Source organism: Chlorocebus sabaeus, chromosome 2, assembly GCF_047675955.1.
Source record: "Chlorocebus sabaeus isolate Y175 chromosome 2, mChlSab1.0.hap1, whole genome shotgun sequence".
NCBI classification, from domain to species: Eukaryota; Metazoa; Chordata; class Mammalia; order Primates; family Cercopithecidae; genus Chlorocebus; species Chlorocebus sabaeus.
Window position 1 is genome coordinate 64256695 of NC_132905.1, and position 17789 is coordinate 64274483.

General features: G+C 50.5%; 1 protein-coding gene across 3 annotated transcripts; it reads right to left on the minus strand.

Moving 5' to 3' along the window:
- Window positions 1–1314: 1314 nt before the first annotated feature.
- On the minus strand, window positions 1315–16725 carry SLC52A3 (solute carrier family 52 member 3). 3 transcript variants are annotated; one of them, XM_073012048.1, is made up of 6 exons: window positions 16695–16725; window positions 9183–9366; window positions 6480–7097; window positions 4792–5297; window positions 2974–3097; window positions 1315–2495 (listed from the first exon to the last, which is right to left on the minus strand). In XM_073012048.1, exons 3-6 carry the CDS (start codon window positions 7044–7046, stop codon window positions 2283–2285), a joined length of 1410 nt encoding a protein of 469 aa, XP_072868149.1. In that variant the 5' UTR covers window positions 7047–7097; window positions 9183–9366; window positions 16695–16725; the 3' UTR covers window positions 1315–2282. The 3 variants fall into 3 exon arrangements, with proteins under 3 accessions (XP_072868149.1, XP_072868146.1, XP_007961158.3); XM_073012045.1 differs by having other exon boundaries at window positions 6480–7602; XM_007962967.3 differs by lacking the exon at window positions 16695–16725 and having other exon boundaries at window positions 9183–9415.
- Between the last annotated feature and the right edge of the window lie 1064 nt (window positions 16726–17789).

The following is a 17789-nucleotide window of genomic DNA, read 5'->3' on the forward strand; positions in this document are numbered from 1 at the left end:
AATGTCTTTCTACAGAGGGCTGGTTAAATAAACGTTGCATCTCCACGCAAGAGAATACTACACAGCCATGACAAAAAACAAGGAGGTTGTTTTCATTGTTGAATGAAAAGTGCAATGTGCACAACAGTTTACTACGTTTTCTGTAAAAAAAAAAAAGAGGTCTGAGAAGACTGTATTTGCCATTTGTAGAATCTCTGGAAGGGTAAACAAAGACTGATAAAAGTGCTCGTGTGTGTGTGTGTGTGTGTGTGTGTTAAGAGAAACTGGGCAGATGAGGGAGAGGAAAGAGGTGAAAACCTTTCTCTGTGCACCTTATATTTTCTGATTTTTTGAAACACATGACTATATTACCTATTCACAATAAATTAAAAGGGAAGGGAAGAGTGGTGATGGCAAGCAAACAAAGCCTCTAAAAAGAAGTCCCAGGGGCCGGGTGCAGTGGCTAACTCTTATAATCTTAGCACTTTGAGAGGCCAAGGTGGGCAGATTGCCTAAACTCAGGAGTTCGAGACCAACCTGGGCAACATAGTGAGACCTTGTCTCTACTGAAAATACAAAAAATATGCCGGGTGTGGTAGCGTGCACCTGTAGTCTCAGCTACTCAGGAGACTGAGAAGCAGGAGAATCACTTAAACCTGGGAGGCAGAGGTTGCAGTGAGCCAGGATCACATCATTGTACTCCAGCCTGGGCAAGAGCAGGACTCTGCTTCAAAAAAAAAAAAATTAGCTGGGTGTGGTGGTGGGCACCTGTAACCCTAGCTACTTAGGAGGCTGAGGCAGGAGAATCACTTGAACCTGGGAGGCAGAGGTTGCAGCGACCTGAGATCGCGCCACGGCACTCCAGCCTGGGTGACATCGCAAAGACTCCATCTCAAAAAAAAAAAAAAAAAAGCCCCAGAACCAGACATCCTCTAAGCACTTGATTCTGTTCATTTCTGAGCTTAGCTTTGAGCTTAGAGCCAAGTGGAAACTAATTACACATTTTGGGAGTTCACATTAAACTTCTTCTTTTTAAAATTATTATTTTTGATACAGAGTCTTGCTGTCACCCAGGCTGGAGGGCAGTGGCACGATCTCGGCTCCCTGCAACCTCCACCTCCGGGGTTCAAGCAATTCTCAGCCTCCTGAGTAGCTGGCACTACAGGCAAGTGCCACCATGACCAGCAAATTTTTGTATTTTTAGTAGAGATGGGTTTTTGCCATGCTGGCCAGGCTGATCTTGAACTCCTGGCCTCAAGCGATCTGCCAACTTTGGCCTCCCAGAGTGCTGGGATTACAGGCGTGAGCCACTGTGCCATGCCTGAATTTCTCCTTTGAAGGAAGATCTGAGTGTAAAAGCAGGGAACGTCTTTATTTAAAAAAATGAAAAACTAAAGCTAGAACAAAATAACAATCACCTCTGCCACCTCCATTTGAAAGAATACTTCCAGGGGTTCTGCGTGTCTAGTCCCCAGCCTGATTGGGGATTTCACTTTCAGAGGCTCAGGGATGGGCCCTCCCCAGCCCCACCGGCAAATCACCCCTCCTGCTTCCAGGAAGGTACTTACTCTCCAACAAGTGGGCTTTATGGGCCAGGAAGGATGACAGGAAGGGGTGTATGGGGTACTCTGTCTCTCCACACTGGGAATCCGAAAGCCAAGATACCCAAGATTCTCTCGCTAGCTGCTTGTCTTGCAGAAGCCCCTCTGTGAGACTGAGGGGCAAAGGAGAGAGGGCAGGGGCCTGTCTCAACCCTTCTGGCTACTTCTAGGTTGTGCTGACTGCCACTCTTGTTACTATGATGGACTCTCAGGTCAGCAGGTGGCCCAGGAGGGCTTGCTTTATGCCCTCCTTTTGTCTTCTTCCTTTTGTCTCTGTGCCATGCCCGTGAGGTAGTTAGTACTTACTGTAATCCCCATTGCATGCATGAAGAAACAGGCACAGAGAAGCCAAGTGACTTTCCCAAGGTCACACAGCCTGAAGGGACAGCTCACCCTCCCAGCTGTTTCCCTTCTAACACCCTTGGGCCTGCCTCCAGCTAGATGCTGCAAATCAGTCCTCTCTTGAGAGTCAAAGCAAAGGAGACCCGAACTTGTAGTCACAGGTACTGTGACACAGAGTTGGGGATAGAGCTGCACCATGCATTTCCAGGTCGCATCTTCCCCACAGTCCCTAGTGGGCACTTGTGTTCATGATTCAATTACTCAGGCTCTGCATCTCTGTTCCTGCCACTTGCTCTGTGACCTTGCCTCTCTGGATCCCAGTTCCGTCCGTTAGCGATGGGGGCGGGGTTGGTGGCACGCCTAGGCGGGACAGTGCAGATTACAGAAGTCAGCGGACGAGAAGAGCCGCAGCACGTTGACCAGAGGGAACATGAGCAGCGCTCCGAGCAGCGAGCCCAGCTGCACCGCCGCTCCGCACCACAAGAGGGCGCTGCGGCTGAGGTCGCGCAGAATCACGCCTAGCATCACTTTGACGTAGCTGAGGCAGCCGCTGAAAAGCACCCACGAGGCCACCTGCGGGGACGGGAGGGAAGAGATGCAGAGTGACAGGGCTTGCAGGGCGAGCGCCAGGGCAAAGAACTCTCACAGGGCTCAGGGAAACCCATGGAATACTCTCTAGGTGCAAGGAGAGCCTTCTGGGAGTGATCCTGAGGGGCTGACGGGTCCCATGGGTTGACCGCCCAGGGGCAAAGGAGAACCCAATGGCTTTTCTGGGTTCATGTGCTCATGATCAAGTCAGGGCCTTTGAGAGAAGGCCACTGCTGAGGTACACATGGTGGGAAGAGGCCTACCAGTCACCTCGATTCCCTAAGCCTCCACTCTCAAATGAGGAAGGGGGCACCCCTCCCACCTGGCGCTTCCTGGGAGAGCCCCACAGACTCTGCTCGCGGGAATGGGCTGCGCCCAGGCTCTCCCAGGCCGTGGCTAGGAGCTGAGGGGTACAGAGTTGAGGGGTACGGAGCGGGAGCAGCCCCACCGGCCGGATACTCACGATGAGGACTTCCCCACCCCAGTGGCCCTGCAAGAGGGGGCAGGGGCTCATCACCGCCATGGCCATGTTGTAGCCCCCAAAGCAGGTCCCAAGCACGGAGAGGACCCCCAGGAACAGCAGAGACCTAGAGGAGAGTGGGGGAGGTGAGTGGAGGCGAGAAGCCTGACCCCTGACTCCCCGCCCCCGCCGGGGGCCATGTGGATGGCCAGTGTCTCCAGAGTTAGTTTAGAGCCATGTGGACAATTCCAGGCTGCCTGGCCCAAGTGGGTCAGGGAGGTTCCTAAGCGGGCAGGGCTGGCCTGGGTCATCCCCAGCATTAACGGTAGGGCCTGGCACCCCAGCAAGAAAAACACAATGGAGTCTGGCACCGGATGGTCCTGGTTCAAATCCCAGTTCTACTGTTTAAGCTGAGACTAGTCTCTGAGCCTCCAAATGGGAGTTTTGCAAGTCTGCGTGACCTCCAGGAGCAGAGTATGCAGGGCCTGGCTCAGCTGTGGGCCCATCTAGTGTTTACCTGCTGCTATGTCCTCCTGCAACACACCCCCAGCCTCAGCCAGGAAGCTGGGCTGAAGTGAAGATGGCTGGATCGGGGCACTGGTACAGCAAACCCTGCTGTGCGTCCTCAGGGGACCCCTCCCCATCTGGCCTCAGCTACCTGCCTCTGCAGTGTGGAGTTTGCTGATCTCCAGGGGCCCTGGCAGCTGGTTTGCTGCTGCTAGGAGCATCTCTCTACAGGAGGCCTTCCATGCAAACCTGCATCTGACAGCTGAAGACACTGTCCTTCCTCAGAAGTCCTTGTCCCTGGGGTCCCACTCTCCAGTCTCCAGAACACCAAGACTGGTCCACGCCCTGGGTAAGAACAGACGGAGTTCTGCCTATACCCTCAAAGACTCTTTCTGCTCCAAGATTATTGGATTCCATGACTCAGATTCCGTAATTCTAATATTTGGGGTTTCTTAGATTTGCAGGTCGGGGCCTTTGGTCCTGCTTCCCTCAAATCCTCCATCCTCTTTCCAGTTTCTAGGTCCCAAGGTAGAAAATTAGCTTTCTGGCAAGCTTTTTGTCAAGATCTTCTGTCCTCACTGTCCTCCTTCTGGGCTGGGAGAGTGGGTATAAGCAGGCCAGTGAGGGCAGGCAGGCCAGCGTGGATTCGAGGCTGTAGGACCTACCTCAAATGTCAAGATGCCGAGGTGGTATTTCTCATACAGGGGTCTGAAGCCCCTGCCTCAGAACTGTTTGGGTTCCTTACTAAAAATTGAAATCCCAGGTCCCAGTCTAGGCTGGTTCAATCTGCATTTTATCAATTTGCCCAGTCATTCTTCTAGAACTGTGGCTCTAAGGGAATCAGCTGGAGATCAGAGGCAGGAGGGCAGGGCTGAAATCTTGGGAATTAGACCAGGTCAAGCTCTTTCTCCAAGCCTCAAGGTTTCCCCATATAAATGGGAACTCCAGTGACTGTCTGCTCCTCCTCATGGGCATATGACAATGATGGTCAGCACTTAGGCTGGACCTGCCACGTGCCAGGCACTGCTCCAAGAGCTTTATAGAATCAGCTCATATAATGCTTCCAGCAGTCCTAGGAGGTGGAACTGTTACTACTCCCATTTTCCGATAAATATCCCCGAGGCACAGAGAACTGAAGTGACTTGTCTTATCACACACAGCTGACAAGTGGCAGAGCTGGGATTTGGACTGGGGTGCTCCGAAAACCACGTTCTTAATCACTACATGTACAGCCCAGTGGGTGCGTTTGGAATTCTGGGTTCTGAAATGAAGTGTTCCCCCACTAGGATTCCCTAGGACCAGATGAGAGCACACCTGTTAGGCAGGAACATGGAGAGCAACGAGGCAAGAGGGTTGGCCACAATGCTGAGGGTGGCGGCCAGGTGGTAGGCAACTGGCCCGTAGGACAGGCAGGAGTAGGTCTGCACAGAGGGCAGCACGCCGTTGGTGAGCGCATTGACGAAGGCCACCAGGGTATAGATGAAGGCCAGGTGGGCTGGGCAGCAGGGGGCTGCTTTCTCCTCTAGATGCCCCTGGCCCTGGCTGCTGTCCACCGTGCCTGCAGGGCCCAAGTCATTCTCTTCCCGCGGCCGGATGGAGTGGAGGGTGACCTGGTCATTGAGGAGGTCTTCCACGGAAGCCTCCCAGCACTTGGGTTGACGCTGGAGGACAAAGAACGCCACGAGGCAGCAGGCCATCATGATGGATAGCAGGAGGAAGAAGACCAGGGGTGAGAAGTGGGCGGGGAGGTAGCGGCTCTCCAGGTGGGACAGGGGCGCTTCCATTTTGGGAAGGGTGGACACCAAAGCTCTGGGAACTCCCTGCAAAGGACAAGACAGGTCAATCAGATCCCTGGTCGGGGGAGGGGATCAGACTGCAGAACAACAATCATGACAGTGATAATACAGAATACAGATCACCTGTTATTATTAATAATTAATAAATAAACATTAATAAGGTGGCAATAATGACTGCTCATACTGACTGCCCACTGAGCACGGGCACCGGGCATGGATAAGCCCCTGTGCCTCCTAACAGGCCTGTGCAGTGGGGACCAGCATCCCCCATTTTAGAGGGAACTGAGGTATCAGAATGCTTCGTCCCTTACCTGAAGGTCACAGGGAGAATGTGGCAAAGCCAGACTCCACCTGGTGCTTTCTGACTTGGAAGCTACACCTTTTACCACTCTGCTACCCCACAGCAGTGGCAAGCACAAACATGTTCAGAGGAGGGGCTAGCTGGAGACTGACTGAGCAGGGGAGCCACCCACCTAAGGGGAGAGACCCCACCTAAAGGGAGAATCCCCCACCTAAGCGGAGAGCCACCACTTAAGGGAGAGCCCCCACCTAAAGAAGAACACTGCTCCAGCCACCATCTAGGAAACAGAGGCCCTCAGGACATGCCATCCCAAAATATGACTGTAGGAGGCCAGAATATGCCACCCCAAAATTGACCTATTGGCATATTGTTTACTTCTAGATGGTTATTTTGAAAAATTGCAGACTAAGGAGTAGCTCTGAAAAGTTACCATTTTGTAAGATAAATTTACAGCTAAAGGAAATTTTTATTAGTAAAGGTATCTTATCTGTACCAAGAAGAGGTATCTGAACCAGGAAGAGAAAGGTGGCGGCCTTTATCACCTGAGGAACTTTTATCGGCATAACAGTGTAATGTTTATTCACCATAAGTTTCCTCCCTTCATCCTCCCATAATTTTTCTCCACCATCCTGCAGAAGCCCCAAGTCCCTATTCCCTTTTGTAGCTCAGGATGCTATATAAGCTGAAATCATCTGGCCCTGTTTTAAGTCTCATATTTTGGGGGGACTCCCATGTGTATGTATGTAAGTAATTAAAATGGGTTTTGCTGCTGTTGATCTGCCTTATGTCAGTTTAATTCATAGACCGACCAAAGAACCTAGAAAGATGGAGGGGAGCAGATTTTTCCCTCCCCTACATTTGTGACCAAGCCAAGAGCTGAGATGGCTCCGGGTGATGCTGGGTACCTGTGTGATGTCAGTTTCCTGCGTGGGTACTGGGCTTGGTATGCTGTCTGATAGCTCAGTGACATTGACGCAGGTAGTGAGACCCGAGCCCTGGGCAAGAGCCACCAGGGCAGGCAAGAGGCCGCTGAGTCCTTCACCCACAAAGAAGGTGGTGAGGTAGTAGGTGGGCAGCCGGCTCATGAAGGGCAGGAAGGTCACCGAAGAGGTGCAGTCTACCAGGGCCAGGAAGAAGGTGAGGACCAAGAAGGCGATGCTGTGGTGGCCGTCCAGCACCCAGGAGGTCGTATTCCAGAGGAAGGCAAAGATGATGCAGGTGACGGTTCCCACGCCCAGCAGGGTGAAGATGATGGGCACTTCAGAAAGGCAGCTGGGCCGGAAGCGATGGAGCAGGGTGACCAGGAGGGGCCCAATGTTGGCCAGCTGGATGACCACCGTGAGGTAGGAGGGCAGGTACCAGCCCTCAGGCAGCTCCATCACCAGCAAGGGCAGCTCTACCCAGAGCCCATTGATGGTCACCCAGGAGCCCATTCCGAAGACGCAGACCAGCAGGTGCATCAGGAAGGCCATGGCGGTATCTGCCCTGGGCCAGAGGCTTCCCCAGATCAGCCTGCGGTGGGGCTGGCAGAGAAGAACACCAGGTGAGTAATTTCAACTTCACCACCTAGCAAGATGCTGGGACCTGGGGCCCAGGGTTTTCTCTTATTACTCCCCTTCTTGTGAACAAGCTGGCTTTTTTTTTTTTCTTTGAGACGGAGTTTCGCTCTTTTAGCCCAGGCTGGAGTGCAATGGGATGATCTCGGCTCAGTGCAAACTCTGCCTCCTAGGCTCAAGTGATTCTCCTGCCTCAGTTTCCCAAATAGCTGGGATTACAGGCACACGCCACCACACCAGCTAATTTTGTATTTTTAGTGGAAACAGGGTTTCACCATGTTGGCCAGGCTGGTCTCGAACTCCTGGCCTCAGGTGATCTGCCTGCCTTGGCCTCCCAAAGTGCTGGGATTACAGGTGTGAGCCACCACGCCTGGCCCAAGCTGGCTTTTTATTAGCAGAAAACAAAGGAAGGCTTTCCTAACTATGACTCGTGAAAGAAAAGTTCGACACACAAAAGAAAACAAAGCAGCTTCTGCAAAACATACCAACAGCAAGGTCAAAAGTTAAATGAAAACATAGGGAAAATATTCGCAACATAAATCACAGACAGAGGACTCATCTTCCTAATATATAGTTTTTAAAAATCAAGAACAAAGAGACCCCATATAGAAGAGGGCCAAGGATATGAACAATTCAGAGAAAAAGGTACAAATAAGCTTTAAACACATGAAAATATTATCACCTTCATTCACAATAGGAAAACTACTCCAGGTGCCATTTCTCACCATGAGATTGTTCCAAAGCCTGACAAAATGACTCATGTACAAGGTTATTATAGATTGTGATCTTGTTAGTAATAGCAAGTAGTGGGAAATTTTCTCCTGGGTGGCTACCAACAGAGAAGTGGTTAATTAAAGGGACCTGTTGGAATACCACATACCTGTTTGAAGGAATAAGGAATAAGGAAAGCAGATCTTGCTGGCTGATAAGGAAAGGTCTCCAGGCTATACTGATAATCTTGAAACAAAATCAAGGCAGGTAAATGGAACCAAAAAAGGTGTACTGCCTTTTGGTCATACAAGAGGAGGAAAAATATGTTTTCTTTGCTTGTACTTGCACAAAGCTACCCTTGAAGGACACACAGGGACTGCAGGATGTTGATGATGCCCCGGTATATCTTGTTTTTTTTTTTTTGAGACAGATTCTCACTCTGTCACCAGGCTGGAGGGCAGTGGCGCAATCTCAGCTCACTGCAACCTCTACCTCTTGGGTTCAAGTGATTCTCCTGCCTCAGCCTCCCAAGTAGGTGGGACTACAGGTGCCCACCACCACGCCCAGCTAATTTTTTGTATTTTTAGTAGAGACAGGGTTTCTCTGTGTTAACCAGGATGGTCTCGATCTCCTGACCTTGTGATCTGCCTGCAGCCTCCCAAAGTGCTGGGATTACAGGTGTGAGCCACCGCGCCCAGCCTTGCCTCTGTATATCTTTTAATAGAGTTTTGATTTGTGAACCATGTAAACATATTACCTGATGCAAATATATGGTTACCTGAAATGAGATTTCAATCTGGCTTTCTTTTCTTCTGAAATTATAGAACTCTCTAGGTGGCCTTTGGAGACCACTTCCTCTAGCCCTCCAGAACCATTTTGCCATCTGTTTACCCCCTTGCCAGCTACCAGTGGCAGCCCACCTGTGCTGTTACTAACAACTTTCTTCTATCTACTCTTAGTCTGAGCAGTAATATGGGAGATGCCAGGAGTGAGGCTCTGGAGCCAGCTGTTTGAGTTTGACCCTGGCTCTGCTGCTTACAATCTGGGTAACCCTGGGCAAGTGACTTTGCCTCTCTTTGCCTCATCTCCTCATCTGCAAGTAGGGGATAGTGATAGTATGAACTCCGTGGCTTGTAATGAGATGTAAGGATGCTGGTGGGTTTATGTTGTTTCCAACAGTCCCAGCATACAGTAAGCACCACTAAGGGTTACTGATCATTATCGTGAAATGGCAGGTTTGGTGACATCATTATTTTTGTCTAATTCACATGAGAATTAACACATGACTATGAAAATTTAAAAAGGGAAAAGATTCCCCCACTCGGTATCAACTGAACTCACCAGTGGTATATGCCTTTTTGTAGAGACACGTCAACTGGGCCAATCTCCACGTTTTGTAGATGGGAGATGGGGTCCGAAGGGGCAGCGGGCCTCTCCTGGGATCTGGACTGGGTCCCCTGCAGCAAGTGGCCTGTCCAGTGTTCCTCAGTTCACGCCACAGTCTTTAACTCCATACTCCTTCCTTCTAGTACGAAGCAGGAGTGTCAGTTGTGGCCACGCCTCACCCAGGAAACTCCTGAATCGTGGTGGCTCCTCCCCATGGTTCCCACACACGGAATTCACTCACAGGGCTGGGACTTGCTTCCTCATACCTTCACTGAGCGAACCCAATGCTCAGTTGCCTTTCTGGCCACCTCCTTTTCCTCTCTGGGAGGAGCCACTCCTGGGGTGTAACGCAGTCAGGTCTCCTAACAGTCCCGCTCTGCCCCCTCCCTTCTGAGAGGACTCCGTCCTCTCCCTTAGGAAGCTGACTTGACTAACAGCACAGGCGAGGCCTGCTCCAGGCGTGCCAAGAGGACCCAAGGAGGGAGGGGAAACTCCCAGGCAGCAGTGGCACACCTTTGCCTTTGCTGTCCTCCCAGCCTGGAGCACCAGCCCCCTCTGCTGTCCACATCCAAGCTTTCTACAAGATCCCGTCCTCCAGGAGACCTCTGGCTGCCTCCCCTTCTCAGGTGTCCTCACCAGGGCCCCATGACCCCTTCATTTCAGGTCGTTCTTGTGTGGGTGCGTGCAGACACATACCTTGAGACTGAAGCTTTTTGAGGGCAGGGGCTGCTTGGGAATCTGACGTTTTGAAGGTGGAAGGGCCTTTCTCAATGACTTAGCTTAGGATTTGTAAATTATTAACTTGCTGGCCAAAGCCAGACAGCAGATATATTACTTTGGTTTGCCCAGTGTGTTTAACAGTTTGTTACTGTAATTAGCAATGGAGGGGATGGCAAGCAACCCTCAGCATTTCTGGCTTCTCAGGAATATTTTGGAAGAAGTGGCCACCCACTTTGGCCTCTTTCTCCATCCTAGACTCGGGCCATCCTGACACTGTCTCCTGCAGTAGCATCCGGAACCAGTTGTCTGGGTTCAAATCCCAGCTTCAACCCTTACAAGCTGAGCCAAGTGACTTAATCTCCTGTGCTTCAGAGGATCCTGTCTTCTCTTGCAAAACAGGTAGGCTGTCAGTACCAACATCAGAATTGTTGCTAGGAACATGCAAAGTGCTAAAACCGTGCCTGCCAAATAGTAAGGGCTCAATGAACCATCATTATAAGATTACTGTTTCAGCAAACGTATCAGTTGCATTCAAAAACATGTAGTTAACGACCGGGTACGGTGGCTCACGTCTGTAATCCCGGCACTTTAGGAGGCTGAGGCAGGTGGATCCCTTGAGGTCAGGAGTTCGAGACCAGCCTGGTCAACATGAGAAAACCCCGTCTCTACTAAAAATACAAAAATTAGCCAGGTGTCGTGGTGCACACCTGTAGTCCCAGCTACTCGGGAGGCTGAGGCAGGAGAATCGCTCCAACCTGGGAGGTGGAGGTTGCAGTGAACCGAGATCATGCCACTGCACTCCAGCCTGGGCAACAGAGTGAGACTCCATCTTAAAAAATAAAAAATAAAAAAAGAGACCCAGTTTTTGTTAGGTAAATGGCCATCCAACTAAAGGACTACATTTCCCAGCCTTCCTTGTAGCTGCACACAGCCCTGTCATCAAGCCAATGAATTCATATGCAACTCTGAGTAGTCTCCTTAGCCCGTTTCCTGTTTAGAAAAAAAAAGTGCAGCTCATTGCCAGGGCTCATTTAATTTTATGTGAATATACTATTTGAGGTTGAAGCAAATCTGACTGATTATGACTGGTGTTTTTTGTTTGTTTGTTTGTTTTTTTGAGACAGAGTCTCCAGAGTCTCACCGTGTAGCCCAGGCTGGACTACAGTGGCTTGATCTCGGCTCACAGCAACCTCTGCCTCAGTCTCCTTAGTAGCTGGGATTACAGGCGTGCACCACCATGTCCAGCTAATTTTTTGTATTTCTTAGTAGAGTCAAGGTTTCTCCACGTTGCTCAGGCTGGTCTCGAACTCCTGGGCTCAAGTGATCCCCACGTGTTGGTCTCCCAGAGTGCTGGGATTGCAGGCATGAGCCACCGCGCCCAACCCTAAATCTGACTGATTTTCAATGTCAAAATAAAATATAAAAACTGTTTTTGGAGTTATTTCTAACCAGAAATAACATCAGACTCATCTATTTCAGAAAAACTGGATTCATCAAATGAATCTTTGGCCAGCAACTGTTCGAGAACAATGTTAACATCACATGTAGGAATGGTAGGATTTGAGATTTTCAGCAATTGAGAATGACCATGTTTTGTAAATGGAAATACAACTACTAAAACCAGAATGCTATAAATGGAGTGACGTCTTTTGTTTCCAAAGTCAATATACTAGAGTGAGGCAAAAATAATAATAAAAGCCAGGTATTTTGTGGCACAGTTATCTTGGGGTAAACGCTGCAGTCACAAGTGGGTATTCCTTCTGGCAGATGGGGAAAGCGTTAACAATAAGGGAGTGGCCCTTCTGCTCTTCCTCCATTTGGCTGTCTGGAATCAGATGTGATGGCCAGAACTCCAGCAACGATTTTGTGCTATGAGGCATGCAGTGGAGGTTAGATGCATACTAGGCTCCTTTGGGATTTTGTGGCAGAGAGCACCCATACCAGCCCTGTTTTGCCTGTGTTGAACTGTTTTGTTTGTTTGTTTAATGTTATTGTTAAATTGTAAACAAACTTCTATGTTGTTTAAGTCATTCTTATTTTATATACAACAAAAACACTCAGAGCCTGGGTGCAGTGGCTCACGCCTATAATTCCAGCACTTTGATAGGTCGATGCTGGCGGATAACTTGAGGTCAGGAGTTCAAGACCAGCTTCCAACTGGTCAACATGGTAAAATCCTGTCTCCATCAAAAATACAAAAAAATTAGCTGGGTATGGCGGTGGGCACCTGTAATCCCAGCTACTCGGGAGGCTGGAGCAGGAGAACTGGTTCAACTCAGGATGCAGAGGTTGCAGTGAGCAAAGAGCACACCAATGCACTCTACCCTGGGGGACAAAGCAAGACTCTTGTCTCAAAAAACAAAAACAAACAAACAAAAACTACTCTGTACTACGTGCACAGAGATACATGTTCCAGGATATATACTGACAGATTACAGTAACCAAAAACTAATGAATACATTTATCTCCTTTACCACCTACTTTCTGACTCTGAAACTTAGGTCCTGTCCCAACCAGGATTTGATCAAAAATCAAAATTTAACAAAAGTAGTTGTTTAGACACTTGGGGGAAAATGTCTTGCAGAGAAATGGAAAAAAAAAAAAAAAAAAAAAAGAGAAGAGAGAAAGAGGGAAGAACAGAGGAACAAAGAGCCCTCCATAGAGAATTTGGTATCAAAAGTATAAATTGAGACCAAGAGTCATTTCATATATCGAGACTCTAATTCATAAAGGAGTTAAAACTGTAGTGACTACCTGTATTCTGAATATTTCCCGAAATAGCCTCAGACATTCCAGGAGAAATGGACAGAAGCACAGTCTGGCGGTACAGGCCTGACTCACCCTTCCAGGTCAAGACAGCAGACGAAGGTGCAAAATAAACGAAGATATAGCAAAAGCAATAAATGATATACCTAATAAAGAGGGCTAAGTCAATGGTTAAGGGGAGTAGGTGAATTTGCAGATGATGGTGACCTTTGCCACCTGAAAAGCTATTAAACTAAGGAGAGTGTCCAGTTAAACATTTACAAACATCAGTAGCTTTCCTACGGAGGGCTGGATGGGGCGATGAGGGCAGACAGGGCAGAAGGAGTCTGACTTTCCTGTACGTTCAACAAGTCCTAAGCACGGAAAACCTAAATCCCCACTCCCCACAAAGACACATTCTCTGATTCCGACCCACCGCTGTGTCACTTGAGGGATGGGATTTGGCTCTGGGGGTCTGTTTCCTTGTCTGGAAACCAGGCACGGTGGGGTTGGTCCCCACGTGACCCATCTGCGCTATGGCCCTGGCCCACTCCCAAATTATCTCCTTCCTCAAAAGCGAGGCGTGCTTTTGGATCTCAGGGACACAATGAGGAGCAGTCATCAATGACAACGAAGCGAATGTCTTAGGCAGAGGGAACTACATGTGCAAAAAGGCCCCAGAGAAAAGGAGAGACTCAGAATGGCTGATGTTCGGAATGTGTTGGGATACTTTTAAAAGATGCATGTCTGCATTTTTTGTTTTTGTTGTTGTTTGTTTGTTTGTTTGTTTGTTTTACAGTGACCTTGCAGTTCTTGTTTATTCATTTAACCAAAATTTCTTGGGCACCAACTGTGTGCTCAACCACAATCCCTGCTCTCAGGAAGGTGTGGGAAGTGGTCACGAAGCAGAATAAAAAGCAGAAACGCAGAGCAAGTCAGATGGTGGCAAGGACTCCGGAGGAAAGCAAAGCTCCTGAATGGGGAATGTGCAGCTCTCAAGGAGAGGACATGAAGGGAGTGTGGGAGTGAGCTGTCTGTGGAAAGCACGGTCCAGGGGAGAAAAGAGCAAGTGGAAAGTACCTGGGGTGCAGCCATGCCTGCTCTGTCCCAGAAGTGGGTTTTGCTGTTCAAAGGATAGCTAGGAGGCCAGTGTGGCTGCAGCAGCGGGAGCGAGGTGGGAAGGGAGGAGACAGGGCAGGTTCCCTAGGGCCCTGTGGTGAGAGTTTGGGTGTTTTCTCTAGAGCAAAAAGCTCCATGAGTAGGCAGAGGAGACCAGCTCTCATCTAGTTATCGTGCTGGCTGTTGTGTGGAGAAACATGAAGCACCAGGGAAGAAGCAGGAGTAAACCTTCGGCGGGTTAGGAAGCTGTAACAAAAGGGCTAAAAATCACCATGACAACAGTGACAACCATAGCTGCCACTCATCAGCTGCTTATTGTGCCAGACCCTGTGCTAAGCTCTTTGCACACATTACCTATCAAATCTTGTTCTATAGTCCTGAGGCTGGCATTATGATTATCTCCATTTTACAGATGAGGAAACTGAAGTTTAGAAAGGGAAATAAATTTGCCTAGGGTCATACAGCTGGGAGCTGAACTTTACATCCAGGCATGCTTGACTGTGTGTACCCAGCCCTGAGAAAGGCCTCGGGGTGAAGGGGTTCTGAAGAGGCCATGGGGGCCAAGCTGAGCAGGATCTCTTTCCGCTCACAGACGGCCTCCCGAGACTTGGGCCAGGGAAAGAGAGAAATGGGGTACAGGCTCGGGAGAAGATGAGAGAGGCTCTGAGACATATCTGCTTCCCAAGGATCCAGGACCCCTCTGTGATCACCAGAGACCAGAAACCTAAGGCTTCACATGAGACAGTTAAAATGCCCCATAATGGGTGGGCAACGGATAGAGAAGCTAGAAGGATCAGTTCCAGGCAAAGGTTTCTCTTTTGCATTCTTGCATCAAAAGCTGTAAGCCCCCAGCCCAAGAGAGTGAAGGGAGTTGGGAGTGAGGTTCTGTCCAGGTCCAGTGCACCCTCATTGTGTGGGCTGGGCCATCTCCTCCAGGGAGCTCAGGCAGCTTCCAACCCACCCGCCGCCCCCCGCCCCCCTCCGCATTCTCCTGCCCTCTGCTTTCCTCCATCAAAGTATTACTGACACCAGCTCAGTTACGGGAGTTTATCTGTGTCTATCTGTTGAGCGCTGGTCTCTCCCAGGGGAGTGTAATCTCCATGTGAGCGGGGGCTTGTCCTCTCTCCCAGTGCCCAGGTGACCATCTGGCTTGCTACGGGCTGGGCCACCTGAGCCCCTGGTACCATGGCTGGGTTCTCGCTCTGCAGGGATAATCTGCCAGCTGGTAGGCACCTAGCCCTGTGGGCCAGACTGGAGGAAACCTGCCTCAGCTATGCAGGTTGTGTTGGCCAGGGTGACCCCTGGGGCGGTGCCTGGGCAAGGGTCTGAGCTAATGCTTTCCTGGGTTCCAGGCTCCTGGAGAAGTTAGTGAGCCCTGCAGGCGTCTACCTAGGGCCTGGCCCTAGCTTCACCCTCATGAGAGTGGGTAGGAATGGATTGGCTTTGAGCCCCTGAGGAAGGGAGGCTGAGAGGTCAAAACCACAAAACCCACAGGGAGAGATGGGAGATGAAGGGGTGAGAGAGAAGAGACTGAGACAAAGAGACAGAAAGAACCAAAAGCTAGAAGCAGAAATGGGGAGAAAGGACAACAGAGGCACAGAGACAAGGAAAAACGGGAAGCTGCAGCTGAGAGGGAGGCAAGGAGGTGCCAGGAGGCAGGAGGCAGCTGGAGCACTGGGAGCCTGGGCCCAGCTCAGCCACGCTCACTGCTCACAGCCACACGTAGCAGGAGGCCATCTCTACCTCTCGTTGCTAGGACCCCAGAGCTTCCCTGGAACTCATCCCAACACAGTATCCCTATTGCGTAGGTGGGGGAACCAAGGCCCAGGGAGGAGTTAGTGCTTCCCCGAACCCTGTCCCAACCCTGACCTCAGGCTGTGGCAGACATCCAGGCCTGTGCTGACCAGCTGTGCAACCTCAGGTCAGCTGCTCACCCTCTCTAGGCCTTGGTTTCTCCATCTGCGAAAGGGTCTGGGAATGTCCAGCCTTTCTGGGCTCAGTGGACCAGGAAAAAGGGAATGAGATAACAGGCACTCAGGCTGACAGCAGAAGCGGACTGTGAGTTCTCTTCCCCTTCTCCTCCCTCCCAAGGCCAGGAAGGGCTTTAGGCCTCCCACGGGCTGACCTTGGTGGAGCAGCCTCCCCCAGGCCAGTTCCCCTCCCCTCCATGTCCATTCCAACTCCCAGCCTCCTTCCCAGGCTCCTGCGGCTTCAGCTGGTCAAGTTGTTCAGAGAGAGCATGGAGATGGGCCTAGGTAAAGGCAGTGGGGGCCCAGTCTCTCTTTTTTTTTTTTTTTTTTTTAAGACAGGATCTCTCTCTGTCACCCAGGCTGAAGTGCTGTGGCATAATCTGAGCTCACTCTGCAACCTCAACCTCCCTGGCTCATGCGATTCTCCCACCTCAGCCTCTGAGTAGTTGGGACTATTAACCCATGCCACCCTGTCTGACCTGGGTAATTTTTGTATTTTTTGTTCAGATGGGGTTTCACCATGTTGCCCAGGCTGGTCTTGAACTCCTGAGCTCAAGCGATTCACCTGCCTCAGCCTCCCGAAATGCTGGGATTACAGGCGTGAGCCGTGGCACCCAGCATGGGTCCAGCCTTTTGGTCTGAAGGCACCAGGGGTCTGGAATTCACCTAAATGGCTCAGCCTGTCCCAACTCCAAATGCCAGCTGAGGAGGAAACCTTTCTTCACTCCTATCTCTTTGGACTCTCCCGACATGGCAGCCTGAAACTAGGGGAAAGGCCACGGGATACCTGCTGGCTTCAGACAAGTGCTCCTGCCACATCCTGGTCAGCGTCCCATGCTCCCGGCTAGCAGCTGGCCTTGGTAGCTGCAACGGCACCCTCACAGGCCTGAGCCGCCCCGCTCTGCCCACTTACCTGCTGGTCCAGTTCTCCACTCGCTCTGCATGGGAGGGGCCAGAGGCAGCTCGTTTTGTATAAAGCTGTCCCCGCCCAGAGCTCGGGAAAAGGCAGGCGGAGGGTGGGTGTGGCTCCCGGCAAGACCAAGAGCCTACTGTGTGTCTGTAATCTGCCCTGCAGCCCAGCTAGGAGGAGGGTCCTGATGGTAGAACTGTACAATAAGGGGCTTGCTTTATTGAGTGATCTCTGCCATCCAGATTTCATGAGGGTTGATCCCCAGTTGACAAAAGCTATGTGCAAACAGTTGGTTCTGGCATCACCCGGAGATCTCCATAATTCCTTTCACACAGGAAGAGAGTTCCCTGGAGCAAAAGCAGTTCAAACACTGGCGCTTCAGTAAGTCATGTGGAAAGCGGGGACAATGAAAGTCATGTGGAAAGTCATGTGGAAAGCGGGGGACAGAAATACTAACTGCTAGTGTGGACTGAGCTGACCCAGTGTCAGGCATGTTCTTGGGGCTTGATATGAATTAATGCATTTAATCTTCATGGCCTTTTGGAGAGATGCTATTACTATCCCTATTTTCCAGATGAAGAAATAGGCCCAGAGAAGTCGAGAGCCTTGTGTAGGTCATACACCTTGTATATGGCAGAACTGGTCTCTGATGCTCATTGAGCTACCCTGACAAATACTGCAACCACCTGGGGGGTTCTTCCTGCCCACTGCATAAAGAAAGACCACGGCATTGTAGCAGAGAAAGAGTTTAATAGACACGAGGCTGGCCATGCCACACGGGAGATGAGTTTGTACTCAAATCATCTTCAAAGCTTGTAGGTGAGGGGTTTTTCAAAGGCAGTATGGGGGAAGAGTTGGGGGTGGCCAGGTAACAGGTGCTTGCTGCTGATTGGTTGGGGTGGAGATGAAATCATAGCGGGTTGAAGCTGTCCTCCTGCAGGCTGAATTGCTTCTGGGTGGGACCACAGGAGCAGGGTTGGCGGTCCAGGTAGAGCCATCAGGTTTAGGTGGAGCCATGGGGTGTCAGAGCTGCAAAAAACCTGGAAAGATGGCCGGGCGTGATGGCTCATACCTGTAATCCCAGCACTTTGGAGGCCG